Source organism: Meriones unguiculatus, chromosome 7 (genome assembly GCF_030254825.1).
Source record: "Meriones unguiculatus strain TT.TT164.6M chromosome 7, Bangor_MerUng_6.1, whole genome shotgun sequence".
Taxonomy (NCBI): domain Eukaryota; kingdom Metazoa; phylum Chordata; class Mammalia; order Rodentia; family Muridae; genus Meriones; species Meriones unguiculatus.
In genome coordinates, this window is record NC_083355.1 from 106,047,359 (window position 1) to 106,069,330 (window position 21,972).

Sequence of the window (21,972 nt, forward strand, 5' to 3'; positions counted from 1 at the left end):
AGGAACCCAGAGGTCGGTGACCCAGTTCATGCCAAGGCCTTCCTGACCAACTTGTGCCCGTACAAGGTGCGCAGCAGGTGCCCAGTGTGTGCAGGCAGCCTTGTCCCCAGCAGCACATGGCTTCTGCCACCAGCCCTGGGTGGCCTCCAGACACTTCAGTGAGGACAGATGATTCGTGAGGCTGCTCAGCCTCCAGAACAGCAAGGGCAGCTCAAGTTCCGCTCTGAGGACCTGGGCTGAAGGGCAATGGAGGGAAAGCTGCAGGGACAAAGGACAGGATGGAAATGCCAGCTGCCAGAGCCCTGTCACACTGCAGGGAGGGACTTCTGCCAAAGGTCAGCAGCAGGTTGAGGAGAGAGCTCTGGAACTACTGAGTGAGGCCAACTTGGTGCTATGTTGCCTCTCTCCATCAATGATGGACAGGGCTGGGGTGGCATTAAAGTAGCCTTCTGTAATCCCTGTCACCTCTGCCCTCATCCCCTTCCACCCCCCTCACCCCAGCCCCGCTTGAATGTCAGTACCCAAACACAGGATGCCTCCTCCTTCTCTTGCTCTCCTCCAAGCTAACTATAACAAATCAAAACTTGTAGGAGACCCCTAGGATGTGCAAGGCAGGAAGGAGAAGGAGGAGGCCTGGGGCAGAGGTGGAGTACAGAGGTCTTGGCACTTAGCATACACCTTTGAAGCTCTTCCTCATCCACATGTGCTACAAACACCAGGAAAAGAGGGCCTGGGGCCTCTGCCTGGGGCCTCTCATGAAGGGCCCCTGCGGCTGCCCCACACAGGTGGCAGGCCTCTGTTAGCAAGTGATCTCTGTGGGCAGGAGGCTGCCCTCCCATGGAGCTCTTTTTTCTAGGGCAAATGCTTTATGTGAAGAAAAGTGCCTTCTGAGGCCTAGGCCTTCCAGCAGCAAACTCAGTCAGGAGCAAACAAATCTCATATTTTTGTGAGCCCAAGGGCCAGCCAGCTACAGAGACAGCAGTCCTCAGCCCACAGGGTTCTGGGTCTCTGCTTTCTCCTCAGAGAGCAACACTATTCTCACATCTTCCAGGAGCTCTCTATTCCCCTATAGAGAGAGCCCTGGAACGAATGGACCTCTAATGAGCCTTTCTATAGAATCCCCAAGCACTGATGTTCTCTGAGTCCCCTGAAGTCGAGTGGATAAGCCCTCTTCTGTTTCTACCGGCAGCCCTTAAGGACCTGAAGGGAACTTCTGGCTAGCTTAGCTCCCTCCTTCCCCACCCTCTGAGCTACGCATGGAGAGTAAATTTAAACATTCCCCATATGACCGCATTCTGTATCATGTATAGCCTCAAAGGAGGAAGCCGCCCTGTGGGTTCAGAGAAAGCCATCATCAAGGGTCAAGAATACATGAGGATGGCTTTTCTGTTTTGAATGTTTTTTAAAAGGCATGTGGCTGGCAGAATCTTTTAAAGTGGCTTTATTATTATTTTTTTCCAGGATGGTTTGAAATATCCTAGAAGAGTGTGTTCTGCAATTAGAAATGCTGGAGTGATGGGCTGTCATGCAGTTGACACTGGTGTCGAGGATGCCAGAAGTCTGGCTGTAAGCCCAAGGGCCCGTTCAGCTCGGGCCTTCAATTTCTTCTGGCCTAATTTCTTTGAAAGGGGTGCTCAGGACTAGTGCCAATATATCTATAGGCTGTGGTGGGTTTTAGAGAGCTGGGGATTTTTGGAAAAATTTAGGGAGCGACCACAGCCAACTGGCTAGCCACTTCCACGGCCTGAGAGGCCAAAGCCCACCCCCTCCCACAGAATGAGTTCAGGGTGCAGCTGGGGTGGCAGAGAGTGGGGCAGAGGAGCATTCTGAGGGCCAGCCTCCTTTCTTTCTGGGGGTGGGTGGTACAGGCCAGGAGAGAGCAAGCGCAGCATTCTTCAGGGCCTGTGGGGAGATTAGCTCCCAATAACCAACGAGTTGAAATCTCTGATACAGACAGTGCATTTTTGCTTATTACCTATGCAGTTCTATGTGCATTTTTAAAAGTAAAAATCAGAAAAAGGAGATTTAGTCAGTGTGGTCTCACTGGGAAGAGAAACAAAGAGATCCAATAACCCTCACCCCACCTCTGGTTCAGCTTCAGGATTCTGATGGAAGAAAATGTCCATATCATACATTGCATCCTCTGTCAGGGATATGCTGTTGATAGCTGCCATACTGAAATACTTATAATGACAAGAAAAAGTCAGGATGTATCTTGAGCAGTTGTATTTTTTTCCTCATACAGTTTTAGCCCCTTTTTGAATGATTCTATGGATATAGACTCTTGGAAGCCACCTGGCCCATGCTGGACCACAGAAGTGGACTGTGGGACAGCATCTGTATCTGTGTCCCCAGATGGGGCTCTGCTCAGTCTGCTGTAATTACTTCCGGCTCTTTCCCTCCATCCATAAATGTGCATGGAGAGCTGTGTACTTCAGTGTGCCTCTACTTGTGTGGCTTGCTTGAGACTCAGGGGTACAGACTGTCACAGGGGCCAGATTTCCTGTCACCTAAAGATCACAGCATGGACCTGGTGTCCTGAGCAGAGCAGGGCTATCTCTTGAGTGTGCAGAACCAATGTCTGCATGAGGGAAGGAAGCTATAGGACAGTACCCTGATGACAAGACACAACTCTCTTACCCACTTGCTCAGTGGAGGGGAAGGCTGAAGCCCAGGGCCCACGGCCACTTAGCACTAGGGGAGGTGCTGTGGCCCCAAGGCGGCTGTGAGACAGAAGACCCCCACATGTATCTAGTTCCTCCCCGTGGACACACCGTCAACCCAAGGCAGGTACCTGGCTCTTGAGAGGATGAGCTCATTTAATAAGCAGTCAAACGCCCAGTCAGAAGGTGGTGAGGCCGAGGAGCAGGGTGTCATTGTTACCCAGGATGTCAGGGCAGGCACTCTGCCTGGGCACACTGCCCTGGTCCCAGACATTTTGACTTGCCATTGGGATTAACGCGCAGGGAACACCCAGTGGCCCTGGTGGCCGAACACCGGGTACTTGGTGTTGCTGTCAGCAGGGGCCCTGAAGCCAGGTAGGGGCTGTGGGGGAACCCCAGCACCAGAGGAGTGCCTGCTGGCAGCAGCCTGAGGCTGAGGCTCACAGATTCAAGCACCAGTCAGCACAAAAGCGAAGCACGGTGCCCCCGCAGCTCTGCCTGGCGTGCTGACCCACTTGAGGAAGTGTCAGGCCAGCTAATCCTAGGCAGCATCAAAGGACAGCCGATGAACAGAGAGCCACGATGGGGTGGAGGGAGTGACAAGGAGCCCTGGGTCCTCGGCACAGTGCGGGGATGGTGCGCGTCTGTCTCACTCTGAAACCGGAGGCAGTCCCTGGAAATAGTCCAGGCTGAGCCTCCAGCTTCCCCTCCCCCAGCGCTCGCGCTTTGCTGCAGTGAGATGAGCTCATAGGCTGGGCCTGACTTGCTCTTAGGCAAGAAGTGCTTTGGTCCTGATGCTGTGGAGACTGCCATTCCCCAGTCAGCTGTCCTATTCTCTGTGTGCTACCTGGCTGCCCTTACTGGTACTTTTCCACTGGCAATGGGCAGGAGACTCCTGTTGACTTATTTATACATCTCCCTGGTTGACTTATTTATTTATTTTTATCTACCTTTGCCAACAACAAGCCAGGCAGAAAACAACAAGGCAGGACAGCCTTGACACCAAGCGCTTCCCCATGGCCCAAGTCATCCACACAGTGGAAAGTATGGTGCTAATTGCCTCCCAGGGCGGCCTACCTGCCCCTAGAGGAGGCTTCCGTCCCTGCTTGTTTGGAAAGGTGGTGTACTACCCCAGGTAGGATGCGGGGGCACAGCCATCTGTGACCACTGTTTCCACAGGTGGTATGAGCAGGCCAGCTCCCCAGCAGAGGGAACATGGGTGGGAGGCACCTCCTCAGAGCCCTGGTTGGGCAGAGGCCTTCCAATTATGGGCCTGTCATGGTCACCACAATATACATGTAACCGGCCAACAGAGGAGCTGCACAGAGGGTTTCCTGCAGTCACAGGGCCAGAGAGCGGGGGTCCCAGAGACCTTGGCCCCTACTGCGGTGGCCCAGGCCTGGAACCTCTTCCAGGCCTGTGGCAGATCCTCGGCTAATCACCAAGACTAAACACCAGATAAGAAGACACTCCGGAAAAGGACTTATTTTGGCTCAAAGTTTGAGGGTATAGATTGTCGTGTCAGAGAAGGCAGGACAGTGGACAGGGCACTTGGGTGTGGTGGCAGGAGAGTGAAGCTGTTTGCTTGCATCTTGATGGACTAGCTAGTAGAGCTACTGGGCTATCGCCCTTATGTCCGATTCACACTGGCCCACTTCCTCGAGCTAGGCCCTCCTTCCTCCTTCGTTTAAGGTCCCATAACCGCCCCCAAAAGTGCCATCGAGTTGAGAACCACAAGTTCAAACAAGTGAGCCTACAGTAGGATAAGATCTAAGCCATGCAGCCAGCCCAAGGGACAGCCTATTCTCAGGAGAGGCGGGGAGGGAAGCCACACCTTTGCAGATGCTCTCTGTACTCAGCCTCACCACCTCTGACCAAACACTGCAAGCAAAAGCCCAGCTCCAGCAAGCTGGTGAGACGCCTGGGCAGAAGGCAGGGCTGGGAGGCCCAATGAGTGGGGCGTCCTCTCTCCACCCTACTATGGGACCTGCCACTGACTGCCAACCTAAACTGAGTCTTGTCTAAGAGTCTTACTTTTTTGGTCTGGGAAACAAAGGTGCAGAGTATGGGACTGGGAAGGTTTCTTAACTTACTACATATTTTGGGAGCACTCCACAGTTTTGGGAGCGCTCCATATGCTGGGAGCATTACATATTTTGGGAACATTATTATATACTCTATGTGTATGTGTCTTAGGACTTGAGAAGCAGTGGTTGTTGTGACCAGGAACGCTTCTCAAGGAAGAGACTGGGCAAGAGAAAGAGGCTGACATCCAGCTGCAAAACTGCATGCCTCAGAAGAGCAGCCTTGGGACTGTGCTCTCATGTGCACACAGAGAGGCTATGGGGGAGCCCAGCTAAGCTCAGCCTGAGGGTCCCTGGGTGGAGCACTGCTTTTGCCCTTCTCAGGAGTAGGTGGGTGAGCAGCAGGCTTGGGTTCAGTGAGAGTGCCAGAAGGCTCCAGGATTTACAGGAACCTGGAAAGTGCCAAGATGGCAACAGTAGAGAGCAGAGGCCATGTTTACTCACCTTTCTACCTCTGGGGACTTGCAGTGTCCAGACAATGCATGCTGTTAATTACAAGCCATTCCAGCCCCTAGAACATTCTTGGTATACTATAAGGACTCCATAGATGATCCCTGAATGGGTGTCATGTCCCAGTCCTGTCCATCACCCTACTGTCCATGCCAACTGTACTCTGGCCCAGGGCAGCAGTGTGTGGGATGACAGCTCAGCTTCTACACCCATTCCTGAAGGTTGTTGGGGACGCGACTTCTCTGGGCCCATCTGCACTTTAAATGGAGAATGCCAGCTGCAACATGACTGCCAAGATGACACAAAGCCTCGGTCCTCCCAGCAGCCCGTTTTCAATAAACAGGGACCCAAAGAGGACGACCTCCAGGTGGTGGTCCTCTGCTGGATCATCTGACTCACTGGGATACAAACACGGGGTGATTTACTACCTGCCAGCATGGATGTGGTCACTCTGGCCAGCACCTACACCATCCCTGCCAGCGTCTGGCAGGAATGATTTTTCCATTTTTAAACAGGAACAAACAGAAATGATAAGACATTTTCCGATGAAGGGGGGACTGTAACTGATTAGCCTTGGAAAAATTGTCCCCAAAATAACAAGACAACTCATAATCCTATGTCTGGATGGGAAAGACGGGTGGGTGGGCCTCACTAGCCAGCGCCTGGCCCACTCAGCCATCCCTCACTATGTGCATGTGTTGCTGACATACCACTGCAGGGAAAGTCAGTTTATCGAGGAAAGGAGAAATAGACAGTTAGCTTGGAAGCAGGCTTTTACTGTTGTTTGGGAATGAAGTTCCTCCCTAGTGCTCCCAACTCAGGCCCAGCTGTAGACGAAGGAAGACAGTGGTCGAGCTGGAGATCTAGGGGACCCAGGGACAACATGGTTAGGTAGAGAGGAAGGTTTCCAGTGCAGAGCTCTTGGAGAGAACAGAGACCCAGAGGGCACTTTCTTTCCCTACACACTGTGCTCTTATCATTTCCCACTTCAGTGCGGAATAAATCAGCATCAAGATCAGACTCATCTCCTCAAGAGTTCCCTGTGAGAGCTGAGAGGAGGCGTGGGAGGCTCTGCTCGCCTGTCATCGAGGGACTGAGCTCATTTGTATGTGGCCCCTACTATGTAACAGGCTGTGACTGACACTGAGCATGCCTGACTTCTCAGAAGCTCAAAATGGGTCCCTGCAGGCTTGAACAATGACTTAGAGGGAGACTGGAAAATTAGAATAAATTAAAGCACCCACCACCACTGCTGTGGCTATCCCAGGCTACAGATTCAGCAAAGGTAATGGCTGTTTTGTGCTCTAACCCTGGATGTCATACCCGGAGGTGGCACTGGCTGATCCAGGATCAGCTCTATAACACTATTACAGGCAACTTTTGTTCTCTGACTAGACCCTCTACTAAAAGGCAGCCCCCTCTTTCCTAAAGAATAGGGAACCCCATGCCTTGTCCTAGAGGGTCTGAGGGAATCTTACTTTCCATGTGACTTTCATGCTGCCATGTTTGGGAGAAGGGCAGGTACCGAGGTGAGTATCTGTGCTGGGCCAAGACCATGTCTACATCCCTAAGGGCAGACAAAGGTTGGCATGATCACCACAGAGGAGACGCGACATGTCCTGGTCACACAGATCTGTCGAAGCTAGATTCTAGATGCTGTTTTTTTCTGTTCCAATTGTGTACTCCTAGCCACCACTCTTTCTGGCCCTGGCCTGGGAAGTTCTGCCATTCTTCCTCCCCTGGCTTCCTTCAGCCTCGCCTCTATTCAGAGGGCAGGTGTGCTGTCTGCTGCATGCCACAGCATCTCCTGGGGTGGGGCCTTGGGTGCTCTTTTCTACCCATGCTGCTCTAGTGTCCCTCTGCTTCCCTCCTTCCTAACAACTCCCCCTTGGCCCATGAGTGCAAGTGATGTACCAGCCGAAATAGCTCTCTGGAAAAAAAAAATGCTCAGACTTGTGGCATTTGCCATTTCCCAAGGAGTAAGTCCTCCCACCAAGGCTAAATTTCTTGCAGCCTACTTGAGCTTGCTGCAGAGGCTTGGAGTTAGAGAAGGTTGTGCTTGTTGGCCCCAGCACTAGGTAAGTGGGACCAGCCCCTTTCCAAATGTAGTTGAAACTGCTGGTGTGCCTCCAGGTGACATCAGGGCCATCAGATGCCAACAACAGTGTCCAAACCATGCTGTGCTCTTGAGGGGAACAATAAAAAACCCCAATTTTCTTCAGCACTGAGAATACAGAGGGGCATAGGATACATTTTCTCTAGCATGGAACAGCTCTGGTAGGGGGGCCCAGGCTCTATGGTATCTCCCCAGGAATGCGTCACCCTGGAAACATGGCCAACTCTGCTCTGTAGCTTCCAGCCGGTTGCCAGCAACATGACCTCTGGGCCTGACTTCTCCACAGCTACTTCTTAGCAGACAGCTGCGCTCCCTGTTATGCTTGCTGGTGGGTGTGCAGGCATCCGAGTGAGGCAGTGGTGGCTGGGGGGTAGCTGCTGCCAGCGGGAGGCTGGTGACTGTAGCTGGCTCTTTAATCAAAGGCAGAAGTGTATTTGTTACCTTCGTATAAGATGCAGGCAGCAGGTAAAGAATTTAACAGCTTGTGGGAGTTCTAATTAGAGAGCCAATTATAACTCGATTGACCTGCCTCGCTTTAGAAGGCCTGGAAACATGCATGTTGTCCTTTGGAAGAAGCAGATTTTGCTTCTAGTTTGTTCTGGGAGATCTCCACAGGGACCCTTGCTTGAGCTTTGGTTCTAGCTCCATGCATCTGCAGCCTAGTGCAGAGGATGAGAGAACCTGCAGGGCCCCAAGCTCCTGTGGGGAGGGGCTGCTCTTCTTTATTTATGAAGAAAGATGCAGCATCCAATGTCAGAGGCTTCTCTGTGCCAGGCAAGCAGCTTCTGCTGCATTTAGAAGGACACTGGCAGGAATTTCAATTATAGATCTCCTCAAGAGTCAACTCAGCCAGTGGTGCACATGAGCACCATCACCCAGTTCCCCTCAGCAAATCACTGTTGTTACCAGCTTGGGGTCACTTACTTGTCCCCTGTAAGGGGACAGGCACCAGCCAGACATAAAGAGAAAATGCTTCAACTAAGAACCAGGTATAACATTTGTCATTAGATACAACTGTAGTCCTTCAGGCTCACACGTATGATCACACTCCTGTTAGGATAATCACCACCATCCTGCGTGGACAGAAGAAAATAACTGAGGCCCAGAGAAGTAAGGCAACTTGCCCAGGGGCTCCAGCTTTGTTATATGGAAACTGCTTCAATTCAAGCCGTGTTTGCAAGAGAAGCTTTGCTGCCCGAGCTCCTCCTTCTGCACGGGGCAGGAGCAGGGTGGGCTGCAGGCCTGCATGGACAGCAGAGAGGACTGTGGGCATAAGGACTTGGGATCCAGTGGAGCCACACCCAAATATCTTCTGCAGGGACTAGCAGTAGGTCTGCATGACTGACCAGAGTCTAGATTCCTGTTCTGTAAGTGGTGGTACTCCATGACCTGTGCTTTAGCCCTTGCTTTTGCTTCCTCTCTAGGATTCGTGACTTAGCTTATCGCCTGCTGCCAATGCAAGGTCATGCTTCCAGCCTGTGGCCTGCCATTTATACAGTGTGACCTGCCATTTATACAGGCAGCTCTTCCTGGAGCAGGTGCCCCATGCCAGGCTAGCACTCTCTAGTTCCCTCACCAAGCTTTACTGGGCTTCTCTGTCCGGTACTTCTCATCTTGAGCTGTCCTTAGGGATTCGTAGTTTCCAGGTCACCCGCCCTCTGCAGCTTCCATAGTGTGATCTCTCCACAATACAAATATAACCATGCTGGCTCGGCTGTTTAAATTTTATCTTGCACAATTTCAAACCTTCAGAAAAACAGTAAGGCTAATAGAACACGCCAATAGCCAAAGTTAACAGATGCTAAACCTTTTCCTTATATAAAGAAAATTGTGTGTGTGCATGTGGAGGGGTGCAGAAGATTTGGGCCTAAAATTTTTAAGCTTCTGCAAGTCCAGAAAGCAAGTGGAGCTGACATGGTCCAAAAGAGCCAACAGCACTCAATGGGGAGTTTAGAACCAGCCCTAATATTGGGAAAGCAATTAGGCACAAGATGTTTTGGAACCAGCGGTCCAGTAAGTCCCAAAGGCCACTTTCTCATGGCGGCAGCCACACGCTCAATCTGTGTTCAAAAGCAGGCAGTGGGCTGGAAAGGGCTGCAGAATCAAAGAGCCTCAGGGCTGAGACGTAGGGGCGAGGAATGTGGAGCAGGAGGTGGAACCAGTACAGGGAAACACAGACCAACACAGGCAAAGGACTCCACAGCTGGTCCAAGCCAGGAAGGCTTCCTGTGTGTGGCAGGAAGGCAGAGGAGCCTAGCCTTCATGCTGTACTGGAACAATGGGACAGAATTGCTAAGAATAAATGGCATAGGAAGAATATGTTGGATTTGAAAAAATTGAAGTGATTATTAGTACTAAGACTGAGTGTAGCTGTCAGTAACTGGTCACTTAAGATTCCAGAGCAAAAATCAGAGGTTAGCACAGCACTGGATTTCCCTTTAAAGTGAAGACAGACCTAATGATACAAGGTACCACACAGCTTGCATTTTGGAGCCTGTCCTGGCCCAGGTTGCTTTTGGGTCTGTGACTATGGTTCCTTGAGAGAGCCAGGTCACCTGTTGTCACTTTTCCCTGGCCAGTGTATGGACAAGTGTTTCTGGGCTGGAGGGCCCTCCAAACAAACAGTAACTTCCTATGGAGTAAGTCCCTGTCCTGAGGAATGCCTGGACCTCAGTGCAGGGGAAGTGACGCACAGCAGGTTCTCTATGCCCAAGGGACATACATCCCCTTTGCTTAAAGGAGGACACAGATACCCAGCATCCAGAAATTGTAATAAACTAAAAAGAAGTGTGTGTGTGTGTGTGTGTGTGTGTGTGTGTGTGTAACAAGAATCTTGAAGACACAACTGATGTCAAAGAACGTGCCAGTTACCTGATTTTCCCCAACACTTCTTGCTGCTCTGCCCTGCACTGATCACGCCTCTGGACACTCACTGCATCTTGTGCTGGGCTGGCTGTTTCTAGAGTTGCTGCATGTTCCCAAACCAGACTGGAAAGGCCCCACAAGGGGAGCTCGTTCACAGAGCAACCCAAGGGTCCTGATGCCCTGGACATGGGCCATGGTTGCTTTCCTCAAGAGAACGTGTTCTACTCGAAGCCGTGGACTGGTGGAGAGTACAAGAGCAGTAGCCTATACGTAGGGATGACGGTGTGCTCACAGCTCATCCTATGCTGAACCTATATATACAGTAACACCTGTGGGTACCACAGCTCCTCCATCTGCTATGAGGAAACAGGAGTCTACAAGTGATATACACGGTTGCTCAGCATTTGCAGAAGACACTCAAGGTCCTAGGTTCAAGCCTAAAATCATCCAGTCAAAAAAAAAAAAAAAAATCAACCCAACCCAACCCAACCCAACACAAACCCATTAAATAATGCAACAATAAAAAAAGGCAGCAGAGCTGGGACCTGGCAGCTCCCCCGATGCCAGCTGCAGCTGAGGCTCCGGGTTCCTACATGAAGAGACCCGGACAGGGTGCCACCCTTCTGACCTGGCTTGCTCTAACTTTCAGTGTGACCAGGGCAGATCACCTGCCCTCCAGCAAACAAAACATTCTCCATTTCACTAAATATTGTGACAGTGGGTATGGCATATACTGCAGGGAATAAGTGAGATTTAGGGCTAAGCACTACTAGTTGAAAAGGCCTTATACTGTCAAATAGGCTAAAATGCCATGTGAACCAAGAGAAAGAGTACAGATTCAACACAGAGCAAAGATGAGCCATCAGCTAGAATGCAGCACTTCCCCCCTCCGGACGACTTGTTAGGGACTCAGCAACTGCCGAGACAGAGTCAGGGAGGCATCTAAATAGCTCACAGGCCTTCAGAGAAAAAGTTGCTCTCCCTAAATTTCAAAGCAGTTTTCTAGTTCTGAAAGAACACCAAAGACAATTACTAGATGAAAGAGCCTTCAGAGCAGACTGTGTGGCGGTTTTGCTGTGTCAATCATTCTTTCCGTGCATGGGAAGAAAGCTGACAGAGGATGAAAGAGACTGGCTTCTGAAAGGAGGAGGCCACTGAGCTCCATCGCAGCATTACCTAGGCCTTAGCCAGACCAATGGAAGGAGCAGAGGCATCCCCCAAGAGAAATGGGAGGTCAGAAGGCAGCCCTGGACTGTTTGTCAGCGTCACAGGGCCCCTGTCAGGCTGATGGCCAATCACACTGATGCCAGGCCCTACAGTCCTGGCCTCTCTCTGCCCACAAGGGACACGCTGGGAGACAGACTTCTGACTAATAACTGGTGAGCCAGAGCAACTTCCTCTCTCTCAGGGGACAGACAGACACCTTCAAAGGTGGGAGACAGTAAAACACCAAGTTTCATGATGCCCACGTCAGCTCCCTTACTGAGAGAGGCTTCCCTCTTTCTCTCTTCAGCCCTCTTTCCCAGCTTCATAGTCACCACGCCCAATGGGAGGACATTTTCATACAGTAAAGAGGCCTGAAAACTTGATGGCAGTTTAAAGGGAGCTCTGACATCAGGCCTCTGTGTGAAACTTCAGAGAGGCCATTATCCATCTGAGAACACTGTATGGACAATTTTGTTTTGATGGGGCATCTAAAGAGCCGTTTAAAGAACTGAAAGTGTAGGTTTAATGCAGATGACCCGTCCCAGCAAACGTGTGTGGTAGAGCCTGCCATCCATGCAGGGCAGCATTCCCAGCACTTAGCCAGCTCCTGCCAGTACCGCACTCCCTGTGGAGCCTGTGCAGAGCCCATGCTTCAGAGAACACGAGACCCAGGGAAACCCTCTCGGGCAGCATTCTGGTCTAACTAAAGAGGATTTCTTGTCTCCGTTTATCCCCAGAAGACAAACATGGCATGCCACACCCCAGTCAAAAAGCTAGTTATTACATACAGAACCCTGCTATGTGCTCTTCCACTGAGCAGTGACCTGCACGCAGCTGCAGTGGCAGGCTCCCCATTAATTACTCCACACAGATTGTTATCACTTCTTCCTCTGGGGAATTCTAGAGCCCAGCACCTTCCTAACCTCACAGTCTTCTCTGAATGACAATGGCTTCCTGTCCCTTTCTAGTCCCTGGCCATGTCTTGGAGCTTCAATGTTCATGGGTGGATCTCTTCATGCTTTCAGTTTGATGTCCTCGATTCTCAGCATCACCTCTGACAGCCTGTCTCTGCCCGAGCCTTGTCTCAGAGGACTACTTATTCCACTGGGTTTGGGGGAGTAGTCCCCCGACCTAAATGAGCACCCCTGCCTGGAAGCTATACACGGGGATGTGGCTGAAACAGAGGCACTGGACATCTTGCTAGGGGGCTGGGCTCATCTCCCCACACCTCATTCCAGTTTCTTCCATTAGACCCCAGGCTAAGCAGCTTTATGGTACTGCATTTTCTAGGACTCGCTCCTGCTGTCTGGAAGCTCTGCCTTTTTTTCTCTCAAGTTCCCAACTACAGACTTATGAAGTGCCTCATTAAGCTCACTCTCCTGTTGTCTGTGAATGTCAATGGGTTCCAGAGACAAAGAACCTGGAAGGCCCTGGTCCCAAGCTGTTTTGGTGGCCATTGCTTTGTCCAATACTCTAGCACCATTATGATCGTCTGAGACAGAGAGAGAGGCTTCACGCCTCTCAGAGCCCACATTTCCTGGTGAGTGTCAGGAAGTGTCTTGTGGCCTGTCGCTGTGTTCTCTGTGCACTGCCTCCTCTGGCTCCCAATCCTCTACTACCTTCTGGGCATCTCTGCTCCCTTCCTGCTCCTCGCCCCCATGCTGTCCACTCCACCAGACCTTAGATGAGCCCCACACCTGCTCCTGTTTCCTACTTTTTCTCACCCTGTCAAGCACAGAGCACAGCGGAGGCAGGCCCAAGCCTCCTGCTGATCCTCACAGTCTCTGCTTGTTGCCCAGCAACACCTTCCCTTCCAATCCTCCTCAGAGCCTGAAAGCTGTTGTTCCCTTCTTACCTTCCATCTTACACATTGCCCCCCAAAGCCCAGACTGACGTGATCAGAGGGCAGCCAGATGTCCCTGTTTGTAGAATTTGTTCCTGTCCTGGTAATTGCGTCCTTGGCTGCACCAAGTCTCCATGCCTGTCCTTGGCCTGCAAAGTCTGGCCCAGGCAGGCAGTCTTCTCCCTGAGGCCACCACTGGCCACCACTGTGCATCTTCCTCTCTTTCCCCTCTACTCAAAACAGAAAATATCCGCTTTGGGAAAAGCTGGCCCATGTTTTATTAATGCATTGCAGGTACTATGAGCTAAAGGACTTCCAACAAACATAGCAAATAAATGCAAATTTATACATTTATGCAAACTAACATTGAAAATATTCCTTTAGGTTTTCTGGGGGAAAGTCTGATCACTCTGAGAATACCCCCACAGCTTTGCAATTCCTTGTCTCTTGAATTTATTGCTTGCTTAATACCTGTCCACACTCAGCTCTTGCCTCCTGGTCTGGGCTAACTAATTACTACTGGTTAACACCTTTGTTTTTTCTTCTTTTTCACCAGATGTGAGGTGAAACACATAGATGAAGGCTGTAACTGTTAGAAATTGTCTATTTCCCTTGGGTTTAATTTACATTTACCTCATTAGGTCTGACTCTTCACTCACTTTCATCAATACTATCCGCTTGTCTTTGCCTTTTAACAATGCAAGCACATTTGCATTCTGCATAACGTGGTGATGTGCTGTGCACATCCCTAGAAGTTAGGGTGCACTATTCTTAGCGTGAGCACAAGCTCCTGTCCATGCCCTGCAGCCCCTGCGGCCTCTATCAGCTGCCACTCTCCACCTGTGATGGACAACATGGCTTCCCACCTTCCAGACAACTCCTGGAGACCACCCCTCCAGCGGCTCGGTTCTTCTCCCTGAGCGCTGGGGCTGCTGTGCACGAGCTTTCTGTCCTTTCGTTTCTCTGTACCATGGCCTGCCTCCCATAGTTCCTTATCCTAGGGCCATCTCAGTTTGTCTCATGGTGGTTTCTGGTTCACATTCTTCCAATCATTGCTCCTGACCTTTCTGGGCCCTGGTGTGACATGATGTGGTATGACCTAGCCTCATGGATGCTCTCACTCTCCTCTGGGTACCAGGAAACTCAGTGTTCATCATTGTTTTTGCCTCTTGCTGCCCTATAGATCTGGAGCCTAGCTCCTTCTCAGACTTCTGCTTCTGCTCTCAAAGAGCTCAGGGGCTCACACACTAGCCTGGTTCCTGTGAGACGTAAGACCCCTGTGAATCATCAAGAGGGTTTGGCTCTTTTGTGTACTTAGCCTCTAAGAGCAGCTGGTGCTAAGATTTTCCCTAGTTGTATAGATGAAGAGCCTGAGGTACAGGCAGAAGAGTATCCTGCCTCAAAGCTCCAAAGGCAATAAATAACAGCACTAGGATTCTAGTCCAGGCCTGTCCAGAACCTTAGCCCTGACCTTACAATAAACCTTGATCTCTCAGACACTGAAACACTGCTTTGCTTCAAGTAGCTGGGCCAAGGTCTCTTGATGTTTCAGGGCAGAAGAGCCTGTGGATTCCAGGGACTCTCTGCAGGCACTGGAGAACTCAGCATTTAAGAAAGAATCTTCTAAACAATGGAAGCTGAACTGCCCCAAATTTGCAAGCAGGCTGCTTTCAGTCTGCCTTCAATCTGAGTGGTTTCCGAAGACATCAGGGCACACTGAGAAAGATCTGGTGGGTATGTGGTTACTATGCCCCGTTGGCAAGACCACCACGCTGGATAGTATCTCCAGGCCTGGTGATGCTAACAGGCTGGCCTTCCTTGTCTCACTTCCCCTGTGCTTGCCACCTGGCTGGCTCCTTAGAAAGGAAAGCACTTGCCAGGAGCTGGTGGCTTGACAAGCTCTAAGGGGGAAACAGAAACCTCTCCTGGGGTGACTTTCCTATTGATCTTTTGTCTCAGGTGTTCCCCTTGGGGATGAACAAGAAACACTTCTCTGAATAATTCATCATCGGCCCTGAGGTAGAAACATACTACTTCTTTTTAATAAGAACTGGGCATTTTGTGTTGATTTTAATTCTTCTGCAATGGTCTAGCAAAAGCTGGGAGACTTGAAAAGCTGTTAACACATCCCTCTTTCAATACTGAGAATAAAATGAAAAGCCAGGTAATATCTTTAATCAAACAGACTAATGTTTAGATAATATGTAAAATTATTTATAAAGCTATGTTGAGTTAGAGTGCTCATAAAAGGAATATGAAAAAAATTGACTGTAATTATTACAAGGCATGATTTATTTTTGAAACTGAAAATGACTGCCTCTGGTTTTCTATTTAATGAACACCTACTAGGTACCAGGAACTCTGCTGGGCTTGTACTCAAGTCATTTTGTTTAGCTCTTACATAGCCCACAAGGGTAAGCAGCAGCCCAAGTCACAGAAATGCCAATGCTCCTGGAGGTTAAGCAACAAGTCCAGGTTTGCGTTCAGACCTAACCCTCAGGCACATGCTCCTCTGGTAAACAGCATTTTCAGTTCATCATTATTGTTCTGCCAAATGCCAGCAGTTACAGCGCAGCCCTCTCCACTCTACAGCCCTGAGGAGAGGTGGCAAGACGGTGAAGGCTGAGGGATCCTTCTGAGTACATTTTACCAACTGGTTACAAATCCACATCCTCTCCATCCTAGACACACAGCTAGTCTAACAGAAGGACTTCTTGCAAAATGGACATGGAGCCACAGACAGCGACTGGGCTCTTTTTGGGTTTAAAGAGAGTGAGAGGTACCACTGGGACCTGATCTGTCCCAGGATTCTGTACCCAGTACCCCGGACCCCATCTCACATAACTGTCTGATGACAAGCATGAGCTCCCCAGGGTCACAGATGTGAAAGACACTTATCTCACCTTCTCTGCAAGGCAGCCCTCTTTCTTTCCTGTGGGCTATTAAATGACAGAGGCCCTCTGCTAAGAACCAAATGACCTCAGAACCCGAGCTTGGAGCACTGGTCTAGACGAGGCCCTGTGGCTTTCCACCAACTCAGAATACAGACCTTTGTGTTCGGCTCAGAATCCCACAGGAAGGAGACACAGACAGAATGCTTTGCTGGGGGAAGGAACCACATACATATCTTCCTATAGTGGGATGATGCCTACTGGCCAGTACCCTGAAGGCAAACCAGAGTCTCTGGATCCCTCAGAAGTCTCTGGTATGTATGGATACTCCCTTACAGTGGCTGCTGCAAGCAGTGTAGAGGTCGAGATGACAATGGTGTTGACCAGCACTGTAAGATAGTCCTTATCAAACCTAGAGCCACAGGGTGATTTTGATTGCTGCCCTAATTGCTGCACTGCACCTAATAGGACCTTAGGTGAGACAGTTGGCTTGGTACTGTCACCTCCCAGGGTACCCCAGGAACTGCCTGTTGGCTTTGGGAACCAGTGGCCATGAGGGTTGTGGGCTACCTGCTGCCTCCAAGGAGAGCCCCACTCTGAGAAACGGGAGCCCTGGCCTTGGTCCCAGACTCACCAGTCGCTGCATGCTCTTCACATGAGTAGGACTGATGGATAAGGCTTCTTCGTACCACCGCCGGGCCTCATCAAAGTTTCCTCGAAGCTCAGCAACCTGGCCCCGCATGTATAGGACATTGTGGGACATTGGGAAGAGGTTGGCAGCTTCTTGGGTACAGGCTGTGGCTTCAGCAGGCTTTCCAATGCCAATGTAGACCTCAGCTGTGGGAGTAGAGCAGAAAACAGATGCTATCCTGGATCACTGCCCTCAGAGACCCTGGGAGTAGATGGTACTTGGCTTGGGGACTTTCACATTCCCCTACAGGAGTTTGGCAGGGCACAGAGCCAGCTGTTCCCTATCCCCCTGGACGTGGCTATAGGCCAATAGTCTTTTGTGCCCACTTGTGCCCAGATCACTTGTGCTTTGGTCCTTGAAGGACAGACATATGTCACCACCAAACCAACGGAAGTGAGGTCTGCCTGGGCTCTGCCCCAACCTCTGAGGACAGTTGTCCCAGCCCCACTTAAAGCCCTTCAGCACTAGGACAGAAGCTGCCCTTGGCTCTGCTCATCACAGACAAAGGGCTGAAATGAGCTCAGGGACAAATAGACCAGAGGCACACAGCCATGCACAGAGAAATGGCTCTGCCCTCCAGAGCTTGCTCTTCTGAGGCTAAAAGCATGACAAAGGGGCTTTCTGAGAGCCTAGTACATCCAGAAGGAAGTGTCCTTTATGAAACCCAAAGCAGCAGTCTGTTTGAGGCATTTCTGAGAACTGAGCTTGGTTTAGGTGCTGGCAGATGTCTTGCGAGTCACCTGTGTGTGGCAGGCAGGGCTGGATAAAAAGAGTACAGCACTGACTATTCTCTGTCACTTGCGATAAGCCAACAGGCAGCCAGAGATAGACTGTAGACTCTCTGACCCCTCTAGGCTTTTTCTCTTACCCCAGACCCCCTGGAGAGAGACACCCAAGAGGACGGGGTATCCCAGCAGGATGCACACAGGGGCCTGGGGTACAAAAGGTGCTGAGAGCATGCCTGCTGTGTGCCCTGGAACTCGCTCTTCCATACAAAACTTAGGACTCGTGAAATATTGGAGTGGGTTTCCTGTCATCCTTCTAAGCGGTCAGGGCTCAGGAAGGCCCCCATCTTCCTCAGCCCTCATTTCACCAGTGCTTTGCTCGGTCTGGGAGGGTTGGCAGTGAGAAGGGGTGGGGACTCTACTGCCTCACCCCAAACATTTTGGGGACAGACCCAATGATGGGCCCTGCAGTCCCCAAGCTGAGTATAGCCTAGGCCCTGCTCTCACAGATGGCCTTAGCCACACAGCTTCCTCCTGTCTCTGAATTGGTGGCTGGCTGTGGCAGTCTGTCAAGAGGGATTCCCTTCCGGCGGCTTGGTGGCAGAGGGAGACACACTCCTCATCCACCAGTGGGATACTTCAGCCCTTCTCGGCCATGACCCAGTGGTTCCAACTCAGGAAATTTCTTGGGTGGAGCCACTCCTTTGATGACCTTGACTCATCAATTTGAGGAGCCAGAAGCCTGCAAGGCAGGGCAGAGCATCTTCCTGCCAACACACAGACAAGCTATGCTTTCTGTACCCACCCGCTCTGCAACCCATCCTGTGGCTGAGCCCCTCCCCCAACTCTCACTGAAGAATTCTGTACCCACACAGTTCCTGTCTTGAGGTGCTGAAGGTCTTCACCGGGTTATCCGAATGGTCATCGGCAGCTGTGCCAGCCATTCCACACACCCACGTCTGCCATCCCACCTCCCTCCCTATCTGCCCCGTGCCGACCCACAGGGATTCTTCCTGCAAGGATGATGCACGCTCTCTGCCTACACTTCCTGTCATCCACTCTGCATCCTTGGCAGACAGTTTGCAGTCCACTACTGTGCTAACCCTGAGCTTGCCTGCGCCCCCAGCAGCTCCCTCCCTTTAGACCCACTGGGTAATTTGTCTTTACTGTAGCACACAGCCGCGTGCAGAAGAGTTCTCCCTGGCCTGGGTGAGGAACAACCCCAAGGTCAGTGGGTGAGCTTGTAGCATAAGCATGAAGAACCCAGTGCAGATCCCCAGGACCCAGGTGTGATTGCTCACGTCTATCACCCCAGCTCTGTGGTGGGTTAGAACAAGAAGACCACTGGGGCTTGCTAGCTTGCCAGCCAACCAAAAGTGGTGGATTCCAGGTTCAGTGAGACTCTGTTTTAAGAAGCAAAACAGACAGCTACAGAGAAGCCACCCAGAACCCTCCTTTGGTCTCTACATGCCAGCACACAAATGCATATAGTATACACAGGCACCCACAGATGTATACTCTCAGATTTCCCTGGTGGTTAGGGTTTGTTAGGTACTGAGCATGTCACCATGTGTGACTGTTCCAGCCTCCTTACCCTGCTCAGCGGGATGAGAACTAACTTGTCTGTGTCCCCCCATTAACAAGAGGTAGGAGCTAGAGTTATGCGTGCTAACTGAACCTGCTAATCCTCCAGCGGGGCTGCACCCAGCCCTGATCTTACTTTTTGACTTTGGGTCTCACTGAATCACCAGGTTGGTTTTGAACCACCTCTGCAGTCCAGGCAGGCCTGAATTTGCTGTTGTCAGTTGTTTTTATCTCAACAAGGAGATGAATAACTAATATCCACTCTGAACTCTCCTCCGCGGCTCCCCCCTTTACTGCCTTCTGTCATTCCATGCTTACTTGCAGGGAGCTTTTAACATCCCAGTCAGACCTCTTCCACTCGAAAAGCTTCGGGCTATGAGGATTGAGCTCTTAGGCCTGGCTGCCTTCCCTTGGGTCCTATGAGGCACTGTCACAGCTCACACCACCTGCAGGACTTACGAGCTGTTTCTTGAGGGCGGGGCTGCCCCCTCTCCATTGTTCCTGCCCAGCGCTAATCAAACTTCTGGTCTGCTCAGATGTGCAGGCCTTCTCTATTGCTTCCTGCTTCTTGCTTTGGCAAGACTTTTTGTTCCCAGGGGTCACAGGAGCTGCACTGTTTGTTCCTGGCATTTGGCACATGGAAGTCACAGGCTTCTGCAACTGTTGTTCTGTATGTGCAGAGCCTTGGAAGGCAGGGACTGAGTGCTTGTCCCCATGACCACTGCATGCAGAGCCTGACACACAACCAAACACTTGACAGGGCTACATGGACCAACTGAAGGTCCGAGCAGGGCTGTGGGCTGCACAGGTTGGCTCTGAATTTAGGCCTCCTGACATGTGAGCCTTGCATCTGAAGATGAGTGACCTGACAGCTCTGCCTCAGGTATGATGGAGACCAAACCAGTCACAGAGCTATTGGCAAAATATCTGAACCATTGTGATTGGTGAGGGCCAGCTATACAAAGGGTAAGGAGGATTAATCCAAACTCCACAGATGAAGAAGAGGCTGGCAGGGCAGGGCTGGCCCACAGGACTCTGTGTCTAAGACACCCCTGTGCACTTGCCCATTTTCTACGTGTCTAGAAACTGTCTATCTCTTCATGGGGGACAAACCACGGTGCCTCTAGATTCTGCTGCTGCAACCCTGTGGTGGCTGGGAGAAGCTAAAGAGGGGAAGGGGTCAGGCCAAGGCTAAAGAAACTGTGACAGCTTCAAATTCCCAGCAGAAATCAAAAAATCTGATCTTGCACATCTAAGAATAGCTGCTGGTTTCGGCTGTGAGAGGTGCCAAAGTGAAAGCTATAATTATTAGTAAGTAACAAGCAGAAATTAACCACCTACCGCAAAGGCATTTTTAGCTGCCATCCCAATGTGGGTACCCAGAAGCTGCCTGGCTTGGAAGGGGTCTGGCTGGGCTCTGAATTCCTGGTGCTGTCTGACTTCCCAGTGGGCACAAGGAGGCCTGCTGTGTCTGGGAGAGAGGGGCTCCCTCAGTTCCAGTGAGTCTGCGCTGAGTGTCACCCAGTGCTCTGTTCTAGTTCTCCTGGCTTCTGCCCTGGGAACACTGTGCCATGCTCACAGCTGTCTATGGGCTTCCCCTGTTGCAAGGCAGGGGTGTCCTCCTCCTTCCCTTCTCTGTGGGAGACAGAGTGCAAATGATGCCACAGGATTCTTTGCACTTTCAGAAAAAAAAGAGCGAAAGCTGGGGACCTGATTTCTAAGTATCATGGGAAGCTCAGATGCTGTAAGAAAAGATGATTAAGTGTAATCCTGGGGGTGGGAGGTTACAAAGAAAGCAGAAGGACTGGGGAGGTGGCTCAGCTGGCTAAGTGTTAGCTCAATAAGCATCTGAGTTTAATCCTCAGAACTCACATAAAAAAGCCAGATATGATAACATGCTGGTAGCATCCCAGCATTGAGAGGCAGAGAAAGGTGGATTCCTGGAACTCAGTGGCCAGTCAGCCTAACTAGTTTAGTGAGCTCTAGGCTTGTGAGGAACCCTGCCTTAAGCACACAAACAAGGTAGGCACTAGATTTGCAATGACAGCCAAGGTTGTACTCTAGCTTCTATGTGCACACACACACATGTGTACACACACACACACACACACACACACACACACACAGGGTGCAAGTGAATTTCATCAGTATATAGTAAGTGATTTATGAGTAAAAGGAGATGCTTGACATCTAAGAAGATATGTGGGTAAAAGGCACGAATAGCCAATGAAAACACCATCTTTCACGCATCCAACTGGTAAAGATCCAGGATTTTGAGAATGCGTGGTACTGGCAAGGAGATAAGGAAATACAGTCACATGCTGTTGACTGGAATAGAAATTGGTACAGCTCTGTGGGAGGTCACGTGACTACATTTATCCAAATTAAAGAGTATACACTGCTTGACCCATCAGATTTAGTCTTTGGAGTTGATCTTAGAGACAGAACAATACATATCAGTACATGTAGTGAAATGCTGTCTGCTGTGGCAGAGTCCAGGAATGATGAAGCAGTGTTCTGCTAGCATCGTGATGTTTCTTACTGTGGAACTGATTGTGTGGCTGTAAGAAGTCAGGACCACAAAGGCTGATGGGCAATGATCTCCCAGACACTGGAAGGGACACAGGGAGAAGGCAGCAGGGACAGAGCTAGGAATGGGTAAAACCACTGGAAGGTGCCAGAACTACCAGGTGCAACAGGTGACTGAGACATGAGGACAAGGGGAGCCTTTTCACTTTACACCCTTCCCACATGTTCATGTACCATGAAAGTGTGTTAGCTAAAAAAATATTCAAATAAATTTGTGATATCGGTCTAAACCAACAAAAATCCAAACATCCACAGCTAAGGCTGT

General features: G+C 50.6%; 1 protein-coding gene across 7 annotated transcripts in view; it reads right to left on the reverse strand.

Moving 5' to 3' along the window:
- Positions 1 to 21,972, reverse strand: part of Ttc7b (tetratricopeptide repeat domain 7B) — a 200,139-nt gene that overhangs the window by 7,280 nt on the left and 170,887 nt on the right. For all 7 annotated transcript variants that reach the window (XM_060388045.1, XM_060388042.1, XM_060388040.1 and 4 more), the window contains one exon: positions 16,753 to 16,955. In XM_060388045.1, coding sequence (XP_060244028.1) covers positions 16,753 to 16,955 — 203 coding nt within the window. The remainder of the gene's footprint in view (positions 1 to 16,752; positions 16,956 to 21,972) is intronic.